This window comes from Bubalus bubalis, chromosome 6, assembly GCF_019923935.1.
Source record: "Bubalus bubalis isolate 160015118507 breed Murrah chromosome 6, NDDB_SH_1, whole genome shotgun sequence".
NCBI lineage: Eukaryota > Metazoa > Chordata > Mammalia > Artiodactyla > Bovidae > Bubalus > Bubalus bubalis.
Window position 1 is genome coordinate 15,317,784 of NC_059162.1, and position 13,363 is coordinate 15,331,146.

The 13,363-nt window shown below is 37.9% G+C and overlaps 1 protein-coding gene across 10 annotated transcripts in view; it reads left to right on the top strand.

Annotated features, from left to right (window-relative positions):
* Window positions 1-13,363, top strand: part of ASH1L (ASH1 like histone lysine methyltransferase) — a 206,186-nt gene that overhangs the window by 162,443 nt on the left and 30,380 nt on the right. For all 10 annotated transcript variants that reach the window (XM_044944263.2, XM_025289369.3, XM_025289367.3 and 7 more), the window contains 2 exons: window positions 2,123-2,329; window positions 2,455-2,601. In XM_044944263.2, the coding sequence (XP_044800198.2) occupies window positions 2,123-2,329; window positions 2,455-2,601 (354 nt within the window). The remainder of the gene's footprint in view (window positions 1-2,122; window positions 2,330-2,454; window positions 2,602-13,363) is intronic.

A 13,363-nucleotide genomic window follows, 5' to 3' on the forward strand; every position in this document is an offset into this window, starting at 1 on the left:
AAGTCCATGGTGAAATTGTCAGCAGATTCAATGTCTGGTGAGGACCTACTTCCTAGCTTACAGACAGCTGCCTTCTCCCTCAATACTCACATGGCCTCTCCTCAGTGCATGCTCATGGTAGAAAGATACTTCTCTTTCTTCCTCTTCTTAGAAGGCCACTAATGCCATTATGAGGGCTTCTCTGGTGGCCCAGTGGTAAAGAATCCACCTGTCAATTCAGGAGCTACAGGAGAGGCGAGTTTGATCCCTTGGTCAGGTAGATCCCCTGAAAAAGGAAATGGCAACCCACTCTAGTGTTCTTGCCTGGAGAATACCAGGGACAGGGGAGCCTGGTGGGCTGCCATCTATGGGGTCGCACAGAGTCGGACATGATTAAAGCGACTTAGCAGCAGCAGCCAGTATTCTTGCCTGGAAAATCCCATGGACAGAGGAGCCTAATGGGCTATGGGGTTGCAAAAGAGTCAGACAGGACTGAGACATTAAACAACAACAATCCCATTACAAGGTTCCCACCTTCATCAGCTAATAAAACCTATTTACCTCCCAAAGCCCCTACTTCCAAATAGCATCACACTGAAGGCTAGGGCTTCAACTGAATTTTGAGGGGACATATTCAGCCCAAAACATGGGCTAAATAGAGTAATAGGAAGCAACATCATCTAGAGTCTTATGTACTCAGGTTTAAATCCTCTTGCTGCTATGTGACCTAAGGAAAGTTCTTTAACCTCTCTAATAAAAATAATACTAGTAGAAGGGGGAAACTAAGTTGGTAGACATTAGGGTATAGAAGATATATTAATACACATGATGATTGAGTCAATGATGCTAATGAGAGATAGTAAGGCTGTTGTCAGAGATAGGAAGTGTGAGTTCTCAGTGAGATTGAGATTTCAAAGTGAAAATGTCTAATTGAGACAAAGGATTCTATCTCTATTAACCTAAGCAGATATGTAGCAAAGGAGAATTAATGAACTTCCCAGCAGTGTTCCTTGTTCTAGATAGCTTTCCTAGACAGATAGCTGCTTCTCCAATTTTGATCTCTAGTCAGCTGTCCTGTGGGCTGAGGGAATCAGTGTTTTTGCTTTAATGTGCAAGCTGGGAAATTCTACCTTACCTACATCACTGTAAATCTTCATCTTGTCATTGTACATACATACACTTGTACATAGTAGTAGTAGTAGCTTGGTGATTTAGGTAGTCGATGTTTTATGCAGACTATTTTCACTCTCAAGTATTTTATATATGTGCTTTTATATATCATTGTAATGCATAAGCTCATCCTTTTTAGATTGATGTGCTTTTTTGTATGATATTTTATTTATTGTCTATGAAATTAATATAGCTGCCTCATTGCTTATTTCCTTTCTTTCCTTCAATAGTTCAGGAAGTTGTTGTTGTTTAATTGCTTTGCTGTGTCTGACTCTTTTGTGATCCCGTGGACTGTAGGCCACCAGGCTCCTCTGTCCATGGGATTTTTCAGGTAAGAATACTGGAGTGGGTTTCCCTTTCCTTCTTCAGGGGTTGGGTCCTTCCCAACCCAGGGATGGAACCAGAGTCTCCTGAATTGGCAGGATTCTTTACCACTGAGCCACCATGGAAGCCCTCGTATATTCTTAGTATAGAAATAAATATGTTAGTGTTCCCGCAGGATGCTGAGTGGACAATTAACTTATTAATTGACAAGAAGCATCAGTGTTTGCAACTTGACTTGGGTATTTTCAGTATTATTAACTTTTGAATTTAGACATTATTACCTTGTTAATAACTTTGTTAACCAACCTAACCTTATTAAAATAAAAATTAATTATATGCATTTTTTTGGCTGCACTGGGTCTTAGTTGCGGCATATGGGATCTTTTAGTTGCAGCGCATAGGATCTTAGTTGCAGGATGTGGAATCTTTTTAGTTGCACCATGAGAAAACTCATTTGCAGCATGTGGGATCTAGTTCCCTGATCAGGAATCAATCCTAGGCCCCCTTCATTGGGAGTGCAGAGTGTTAGTCTCTAGACCAGTAGAGAAGTCCCTTTGAATTCATTTTTTAAATTTCCTATTTTAAAAAATGGGTTCGTATAGGTGATATGTAGTGTTAATTGACATGTAATTATTCCTTTTCTTTCTAGAATGATCTTTGCTGAGTGTTCCCCCAACACTTGCCCCTGTGGTGAGCAGTGCTGTAACCAGAGGATACAGCGGCACGAGTGGGTGCAATGTCTAGAACGATTTCGAGCTGAAGAAAAAGGTTGGGGAATCAGAACCAAAGAACCTCTAAAAGCTGGGCAGTTCATCATTGAATACCTAGGAGAGGTTGTCAGCGAGCAGGAGTTCAGGTACAGTGGTAAATCATACTCCAGGAAAATGGCAGAGGTACCAGATTAGAATGGAAAATGAAATATTTGAAGTTTACTTTCAACTTAATCATTAACTGGGTTTTAATCATTTCTCTCCTCTTTAGGAACAGGATGATTGAGCAGTATCATAATCACAGTGACCACTATTGTCTGAACTTGGATAGTGGGATGGTGATTGACAGTTACCGTATGGGAAATGAGGCCCGGTTCATCAATCACAGCTGTGACCCAAATTGTGAAATGCAGAAATGGTAAGAAAACAGGGGAAGGTGAACGCAGCAGAGCAGAAAGCATTGAGGACATCCTGAGATTTATCTTAATAATCAGCTTATACAAAGCAGCTCAGGCAATTCTCTGTTACGACAGATCCTCCCAGGTAGAGAGTAAGCTCGTACTGTTTCTTCACACTTCAACCTAACTACTCCCAGAAGAATGTAATATTTATTTATGTGTGTGTGTGAGACATATATGATAATACCTACTATTTATTGACTGCTTACTATGCACCAAGCACTGCTACATGGTTCTTATATCCATACATTTAGCATGTTTATCACATCCTCACTGGATTTGTTACAATGATAAGTAAAAATAAGTGAGATAGATTAGAATCTAACTTAGAATGAAAAAATGCATCTAAAAAATAATCTCACCTTTTGACATGGCCCATACAGAGTGTGTTGTTGTTGTTGTTAAGTTGCTAAGTTGTGTCCAACTCCTTTGCAACCCGATGGACTGTAGCCCACTAGGCTCCTCTGTCCATGTTATTTAAAAAATAAAATTAAAAAAAGAATAACTCAGAAAAGATAACATGATAGGGGAGGATTCTAAGAAAATGAGAGAGTAGGAAGCAACAAGAATCTATCTCCCTTTAGACAACTGCACTAGCAGAATCTGTCTGATAAAACTGTTTGGAACTCTGGAGTCTGTTGAAGGCTTGTAACGTCCAGGAGATGTTTTAGATGGTCAGTTGTGGTTCGTTTCAGTCATTTTGAACTCTTAACTCAGTAGAGCTACTCATCCCTACCCCCAGCCACATGGCAGGCAGCTGTGCAAGTACTCCTGGAATAGCTTGCATACAGCTTGCATGTGCTAGGGCAGATAAAAGGGGCCCCTTTCTCCAAATACTGAATATCTGTACTCTGATTGCTGATTCTAATCACAGAGGTGCACACAAAGAAGCAGGCAGCCACTGTTGTACCTCCCATTGTTGCAAGTCCCTCTCCCTCCAGCTGTAGTGACTTTCAGGAGATTTTAAGGTACCCTCTTTTGCCCACCTTCATTTTTCATTTTTCGTCTCTTAGGACAGAAATTAAAGACTTAAGACATGCCAAAACAACTACATATGTTGGGGAATATAGTCAGTGACTACACATATCCAAGGGAAGGATCAGAAAAGACATAAGACACTACTAGGTTTACACTTGAGGCTGATCCTTGAAACAGGAAAATAATAATAACAAAAAACAGCGAATAGGAAAGGGGAGAATCTAATTCCCAAGTTACCACATTACTCGATTCATATGTCCAGTGTTCAGAAAAATCACAAGGAATATAAAGACATTAGAAAATATGGCCCATTCACATTGAAACATGTAAAATACCATATATGAAACGAGTTGCCAGTCCAGGTTCAATGCACGATACTGGATGCTTGGGGCTAGTGCACTGGGATGACCCAGAGGGATGGTATGGGGAGGGAGGAGGGAGGAGGGTTCAGGATGGGGAACACATGTATACCTGTGGCGGATTCATTTTGATATTTGGCAAAACTAATACAATTATGTAAAGTTTAAAAATAAAATAAAATTAAAAAAAAAAAGTAGAGAGAGAGATGCATAATATTCATTTTAAAAGGCCAGAAGGAAATACTCTTAAATGACTTAATACTGTTTATCTTTGGAGATGGAAATACATTTTATTTCTGTTTTCAAAAAAAAAAAAAAGAAAGAAAATATGGCCCATTCAGAGAAAAAAAAATAATTCAGAATAGTAATTCAGTAGAATCTGTCCCTAAAATGGGCTAATGGCAGACACATAAGACAAAACTTTTAAACAATTGTCCTGATGATGCTCAAAGAACTAAAGGAAATTGTCATGAAAAAATCTTTCATGGGAAAGTCATGAAACTGATGTGAAAAAAATGGAAATATCAATAAAGAGATAGAAAACCTAAAAAGAAACCAGAAAGGAATTCTGGAACTGAAGAAGTACAATAATTGAAATGAAAAATTTACTAGATGGATTCAGAGGCAGGTTTGGACAGGCAAGAGAAAGAATCAGTGAACTCAAAAATGAGGTGAAGTGAAAATCACTCAGTCATGTCCGGATCTTTGCGATCCCATGGACTATGCAGTCCATGAAATTCTCTAGGCCAGAACACTGGAGAGGGTAGCCGTTCCCTTCTCCAGGGATCTTCCCAACCCAGGGATCGAACCCATGTCTCCCACACTGCAGGCAAATTCTTGACTCGCTGAGCCACCAGGGAAGCCCAAGAATACTGGAATAGGTAGCCTATCCTTTCTCCAGTGGATCTTTCCAACCCAGGAATTGAACTGAGGTCTCCTGGATTGTAGGCGGATTCTTGACCAGCTGAGCTACCAGAGCAGCCCATAGGACAATATAAATTATCAAGCCTGAGGAAAAAGATAAAGATTGAAGAAGAGAGAGCTCTAAGCGGCCTTTGGGGTACCATCGAGCAGAACAACCATATGTATGTATTGTGGATGTCCCGGAGGGAGAAAACAGAAGCAAGAGAAAATATTTGAAGAAATAATGGTTGAAAACTTACCAAATTTCATGAATGATGTGAATATAAATACCTAGGGTGTGTAACGAACTCCAAGTAAGATGAACTCAAAATGAGACACATATCAAGACATGTTAAAATCAAACTTTCAAAATTTAAAGAGCAAGTCTTGGAATCAGCCCAAGACAAATAAATCATTACATACAGTGACATTTTGGAGGCCAGAAGACAGTGGGCCCGTATATGTAGTGTGCTAAAAGAACATGTCAACCAGGATTCCTCTATGTAGCAAAGCTATCCTTCATAAATGAGGAGGAAATAAAAACATTCCCAAATAAAAGATGAGGGACTTTTTGAGTGCTAGAACTACCCTGCAGAAATACTCAATGGTCTCCTCCAAGGTGAACTTACAGGACACCAGATAGTACTTCCATGCTATATGGAGAAATAAAGATCCTAATAAAGGTAAATACATGGGCAATTATAAAAGGTAGAATTAATTTGACAGTGTTTTGTAGCTGTACTTTTTTTTCTACACAGTTTAGGAAACTAATGCACTAAGTGGAATTGTTAGTTAATTTTTTTGTGCACATAATATAAAAAGAGGTAATTTTGTGACATCTGGAAGGGGTAGAAATGGCTGTAAAGGAGTAGTGTTTTTTTATGTTATTCAAGTTAAGCTACTATAAATAAAATAGTTTTATAACTTAAGGATGTTCAGTTTAATCCTCATGGTAACCACAAATGCAATACCTACAGACATGTATGAAAAGAAATTCAGGAAGAATGTAAACATTTCACTCCAGAAGATTAACCAAACCCACTAGAAAGCAGGAATTCAGGCAAGGAAGGACAGAAACCTCTAGGGCATATAGAAAATAAATTGTTCAGTGATGAGTAATTCCTTATCAGTAATTAATTTAAAGGTAAATGGATTAAACTCTCAAAAAGAGAATGGGATTCAACATCATTTATTTTTTAATTTTATTTTATTTTTAAACTCTACATAATTGTATTAGTTTTGCCAAATATCGAAATGAATCCGCCACAGGTATACCTGTGTTCCCCATCCTGAACCCTCCTCCCTCCTCCCTCCCCATACCCTCCCTCTGGGTCGTCCCAGTGCACCAGCCCCAAGCATCCAGTATCGTGCATCGAACCTGGACTGGCGACTCATTTCATACATGATATTATACATGTTTCAATGCCATTCTCCCAAATCTCCCCACCCTCTCCCTCTCCCACAGAGTCCATAAGACTGATCTATACATCAGTGTCTCTTTTGCTGTCTCGTACACAGGGTTATTGTTACCATCTTTCTAAATTCCATATATATGCGTTAGTATACTGTATTGGTGTTTTTCTTTCTGGCTTACTTCACTCTGTATAATAGGTTCCAGTTTCATCCACCTCATTAGAACTGATTCAAATGTATTCTTTTTAATGGCTGAGTAATACTCCATTGTGTATATGTACCACAGCTTTCTTATCCATTCATCTGGGGATTCAGCATCATTTATGATTAAAAAAACTCTACAAAGTGGGTAAAAGAATGTATCTCAACATAATAAAAGGTGAATGTGACAACCAACAGGTGAAAAATTGAAAGCTTTTCCTCTGGAATCAAGAATAAAACCAAAACAAGGATGTCCACTCCTACCACTTCTGTTCAACATAATTACTCCAAGTTTTACCCAGATGAGGTAGCTGCTTCTGAGGCTAAGTCACTTCAGTCGTGTCCGACTCTGTGCAACCCCATAGACGGCAGCCTACCAGGCTCCGCCATCCCTGGGATTCTCCAGGCAAGAACACTGGAGTAGGTTGACATTTCCTTCTCCAATGCAGGAAAGTGAGGTCACTCAGTCATGTCCGACTCTTCACGACCCCATGGACTGCAGCCTACCAGGCTCCTCCATCCATGGGATTGTCCAGGCAAGAGTACTGGAGTGGGATGAGGTAGGCAAAAAAAAAATTAAGTAAAAGGCATCTAATTGAAAAGGAACAAGTAAAACTGTCTCTTATTTGCAAATAGTATTACATATAGAAAAATACTATATATATGTATAATATAGAAATATAGAAAATTACATATAGAAAAAATATTGTTTGCAAATAGTATTACATGTAGAAAACCCTAAAAACTCCCATCAGAAAACTTTTTAGAACTGAAAATTTAGTGAAGTTTCAGGAGACAAAATATAAAAATCAGTTGCATTTTCATACATGAGTAAGTATCAGAAATTAAAAAACAATCCCTTTGCAATGGCATCAGAAAGAATAAAATACCTAGGAATAAATTTAGCCAAGGAGGTAAAAGACCTGTACACTGATAACTGTAAGCTACTGATGAGAGCTTACAGGAGACATAAATAAATGAAAACATACTCTGTGCTCATGGATTTGAAGAGTTATTACTGCTTAAATGTCTGTACTACCCAAAGCATCCTACAAATTCAGTACAATAAAAATAAAATTCCAATGGCACTTTTCTCAGAAGTATAATAATCCTAAAACTTAGGTGGAACCACAGAAAAATCTCAAATAGTCAAAACAGTCCTGACAAAGAACAAAGTTGAAGGCATCATACGTCCTGATTTCAAACTATATTACAAAGCTATAGTAATCAAAACAGTATGCTACTGGCAGAAGAACAGATACATAGATGAATGGAATAGAATAGAGAGCCCAGAAATAAACCCATGCATGTATGGCCGATTGATTTATGGCAGAGGAGCCAAGAATATACAATAGGGAAAGGGCAGTCTCTTCAATATAGGGTGTGGGAAAACTGAACAGCCACATGCAAAAGAATGAAATGGGATCACTGTCTTTCAACATAAACAGAAATCAATTTAAAGACTTGAGTGTAAGACCTAAAACGATGAAATTCCTAGAAAAAGAGGATAAGCTCCTTGTCATCAGTTTTGACAATGATTTTTTTGTTTGTTTTAACACCAGAAGCAAGGCATTAAAAGCAGAAATGAACAAGTGAGACTGGTAAAACTAAAATGTTTCTGTACAATAATGGAAACCATAAACAAAATGAAAACACAGCCTACAGAATGGGAGAAAATATTAGCAAATCTAGTAAGGTGTTAATATTCAAAATATATAAGGAAAGCATACAAGTCAATAGCAAAATAGAAAATCCAATTAAATATAGTTGGAAAATCTGAATATACTTTTAAAGCAGACATATAGATGACCAACAGATACATTAAAAGGTGCTTGATGTCACACTAACCATCAGGGAAATGCAAGTCAAAACCACAATGAGATACCACCTCACACCTTGAGAATGGCTGTTCTCAAACAGATAAGAAGTAATGAATGTTAGTGAGAATGTAAAAAAAGGTTGGGGGAAAACCCTTGTGCACTGTTGGTGGGAATTTAAATTGGTACAGCCACTATCAAAAACCATATGGAGGTTCCTCGGAAAATTAAAAATAGAAGTGCCATACAACACAGCAACGCCATTTCTGGGTATTTATCTGAAGGAAAAGAAAAACACTAACTCAAAATGATTATCTGTATCCCATGTTCATTATGGCGTTATTCATAGTAGCTGAGGCATGGAAACAACCAAAGTATTCATCAGTGGACAAAGAAAATGTGGTATGAGTCTACAATGGAATATTTAGCCACAAAAATGCAGGAAATACTACCATTTGTAACAAAATGAATGGCCTTGTTATGCTAAATGAGATAAAGAGAAAGACTAGTTCCATATGATCTCACTTGTGTAGAATCTTTTGAAAAAAAAAAAAGCAAACTCATAGATAGAAATTGGAAGTTGCCAGAGGTAAGGGTTTGCAAACTTGGAAACATAGGTGAAGGTGGTCCAAATAAATAACACCTGAGGATGTAATGTACAGCCTGGTGACTATACTTAATAATACTACATTGTATATTTGAAACTTGCTTAGAGAATGAATCTTGAAAATCTTATCACAAGAAAATAACTTGATACTATGCATGGTGATGGATGTTAACTAGAGTCATTGTGGTAATCATTTTGCAATATATACGTATAATAAATCATTATGTTACATCTAAAACTAATATAATATTTTATGTCAATTATGTCTTAATTTTTTTTTTTAAAGATTGGCAGAATAGATTCCCTGGTGGTCCAGTGGTTAAGAACTCACCTTGTAGTACAGGGGATGCAGGTTTGATCCCTAATCAGGGAACTAAGATCCCACATGCTGCTGGGCAACTAAGCCCACTCACTGCAACTAGTGGGCTCGCGTGCCACAACAAAAGATCCCATGTGCTACAACGAAGACCTGATGCAGCCTAATTAATTAATTCAAAAAATACATCATCCAACTGTATACTGTGTATAAGAGACTCACTGAAGATCCAAAGGCACAATCAGGTTGAAAGTGAAAGGATGGAAGAAGATATTCCATGTCAGTAAATAGTAGCCAAAAGAGAGTGGGAGTGGCTAAAATAGACTTTAAACCCAAAAAGGTTAAAAGAGACAAAAAAGGACATATGTTTCTTAAAAAGATTCAGCAAGAAGATATAACAGTTGTAAACATTTACACACATGACAGAACTTCAAAATATAGGAAGCAAAAACTGACAGTTGATGGGAGAGAGAATTCTGCAGTAATAATTGGGAGACTTCAACTCCCCACTTGATAATGAAAAGAACAACCGGAGAGGTAAGTAAGGAATAGAGAACTTACATAATAAACCAACTAGATCTAAAACAAATACCAAGACCCCACCCAACAACAAACAGCATTTACATTCTTCTCAAGTGCACATGGGACATTTTGTTAGGCAGAAATTCAGTCTCAGTAGATTTTTTTTTTATTTTTTGGCTATGCCACATAGCATGTGGCATCTTAGTTCCCAGACCAAGGATTGAACCCACGCCCCTTGCATTAGCAGTGCAGAGTCTTAACCACTGAACCAAAACTGGGACACTGAGACACTGATTTCTGTTTGTTTTTTTTTAGGCCACACTGCATGGTTTGTGGGATCTTAACTCCCCAGCCAGGTCAATAGTTTTTATTTATTTATATTTTTGGCTATGCTGGGTCTTCATTGCTACACAGGCTTTTCTCTAGTTTTGGTGCACAGGAGCTACTGTCTAGTAGCAGGCTTCTCATTGTGGTGGCTTCACTTCTTGTGGAACATGGGCTCAAGGGTGTGCAGGCTTCAGTAGTTGTGACATGTAGGCTCAGTAGTTGTGGCTCATGGGCCCTAGAGCACAGGCCCAGTAGTTGTGGCTCATGGGGTTAGTTGCTCCACGTCATGTAGGATCTCTGTGGATCAGAGATTAAACCCATGTCTCCTGCATTGGCAGGTGGATTCTTTACCACTGAGCTACCAGGGAAGTCCCCAGTAGATTTTAAAAGATAGATATTATAGAAGGTATCTTCTGTAACCACAACAGATGGAAGTTAGAAAATCAGTAACATAAAGGAAACTGGAAAATTCATGAAACTTTGGAAAGTCACGAACTTTTAAACAACCAGTTGGTCAGAGAAAAAATCACAAGGGAAATTATTAAATACTTAGAGATGAATGAAAATAGTATAAAGTACCAAAAACCTATGGAATGCAGCAGTAGCAGCACTGTGGGGGAATTTTATAGCTACAAATGCTTACATTAAAAAACAAGAAAGAGCTCAAATTAACAACCTGACTTTACAACTTAGAGTGGAAGTGTTAGTCACTCATTTATGTCCAACTCTTTGTGACCCCATGGATGCCAGTCTCCTCTGTCCATGAAATTCTCCAGGCAAGAATACTAGAGTGGGATCCATTCCCTTCTCCAGGGGATCTTCCCAACCCAGGGATTGAACCTGGGTTCCCTGCGTTACAGGCAGATTCTTTACCATCTGAGCCACCAGGGAAGCCCACTTTACAACTTAATGACCTAGAAAAATAGCAAACTGAATCTAAAGTTAGGGCTGGAGAATCCTATGGACAGAGAAACCTGGCGGGCTACAATCTGTAGGATCACAAAGAGTTGGACACTACTGAAGCAGCTTAGCACAGGCACAACAGAAATCTAAAGTTAGCAAAAGGAAGGAAATAATAAAGATGAGAATGAGAACAGAGATAAATAAAATCTAAAATAGAAAAACAATAGAGAAAATCAGTGAAACCAAAAGTTGGTTCTTCAAAAAGATAAAATTAACAAACCTTTAGCTACAGAGATGAAGAAGAAAGAACTCAAATTACTAAACTCAGAAATGAAAGTGGGGACATTACTACCAATTCTACAGAAATGAAAAAGATTAAAAGAGAATACTATGAACAGATGTATACCAAAAAATCTGATAACCTAGTTGAGATGGACAAGTTTCTAGAACCACAAAACCTACTGTGACTAAATCATAAATAAAAAATCTGAATAAACCTGTAACTAACAAATGTATTGAATCAGTAATCAAAAATCTCCCAACAAAGAAAAGCCCTTGACTTGATGGTTTTACTGATGAATTTCTGAAGGAGATCAGCCCTGGGATTTCTTTGGAAGGAATGATGCTGAAGCTGAAACTCCAGTACTTTGGCCACCTCATGCAAAGAGTTGACTCATTGGAAAAGACTCTGATGCTGGGAGGGATTGGGGGCAGGAGGAGAAGGGGATGACAGAGGATGAGATGGCTGGATGGCATCACTGACTTGATGGACGTGAGTCTCAGTGAACTCCGGGAGTTGGTGATGGACAGGGAGGCCAGGCGTGCTGCGATTCATGGGGTCGCAATGAGTCAGACACGACTGAGCAACTGATCTGATCTATCAAATTAGTACCAAATCAATTTTTTCCAAAAAATTGTAGAGAAGGAAACACCTCCTAATTTACTGTATGAAGCAACCATAACCCTGATACCAAAGCTTAGCAAAGACTCCCCTAGAAAACTATAGACCAATACCTGTTATGAACATTGATGCAAAAATCCTCAGCAAAATACTAGCAAGCAGTTCACCAGCATATTAAAGAATTGTGCACAGTGACTCTGTGGAATTTCATCCTGAAAGGCAAGGATTGTTCAGCATAGGAAAATTGATCAGTGCGATACACTACATCAGGAAAGTAAAGGAGAAAAGAAGTCATGTGGTCATCTCAATTGATGGAGGAAAAAAGCATTTGACAAAATTCAACTCCCTTTTCATGATAAAGATACTCAACAAAATAGGAATAGAAGGACTGCCTTAACATAATAAAAGCCATATATGAAAACTCACAGTCAAAGTAATATTCGGTAGTGAAAGACTGAAAGCTTTTCCTCTAAGATCAAGAACAGGACAAGGATGCCCACATTCACCATTTTATGCCAAATAATATTGGAAGCTCAAACCAGAAAAAAAATAGATATAAAAGGCATCCAAATTGGAAATGAAGAATAAAAATTATCTTTGTTTGCATATTGTATGGTCTTCTCCAGTTGCATTTGTATATACAAACTGAGCATTTTGAAAAGGAAATTACAAAAACAGTTCCATTTGCAGTATCATGAAAGAATGAAGTACTTAAAATTAACTTAATGAGGTGAAAGAATTGTACAATGAAAGCTATAAAACATTGTTAAAGACATAAATGAATGGCAACACATCTCATGTTCATAGATAAGAAGATTTGATTTTATTAAAATGGCACTATTACCCAAAGTGGTCTACAGAGTCAGTGTAATTCCTATCAAAATCCCCATGACATTTTTTTTTCAGAAATAGAAAACCTATCTGAAAATTCATATGGAATCTCAAAGGACGCCCAAATAACCAAAATAATCCTAAAAAAGAGCAGAAGTGGAGGATTCACACTTCATTTGAAAACCTACTACAAAGTTAGAGTAATCAAAGCAGTATGTATGGTATAGGCATAAAGACAGGCATATAGACCCATTAAATAGAATAAAGAACCTTGAAACAAACCCCTACATATATGGTCAAGTAATCTTTTACAAGTGTGCCAAAACCGTTTAGTGAAAAAGGGATACTCTTTTCAGTAAAAGGTGCTAGGAAAACTCAGTATCCACCTGCAAAAGTATGAAGTTGGTCCCCTACCAAACACTGTACAAAAATTAATTGAAACCAATCAAGAACCTAAATGTAAGACCTAAAACAATAAAACTTAAAGACATAGAACAGTAGTTTCACAACACTGGACTTGGAAATATTGACTTCTATGCAGAGTACATCATGAGAAACGCTGGACTGGAAGAAACACAAGCTGGAATCAAGATTGCCGGGAGAAGTATCAATAACCTCAGATATGCAGATGACACCACCCTTAT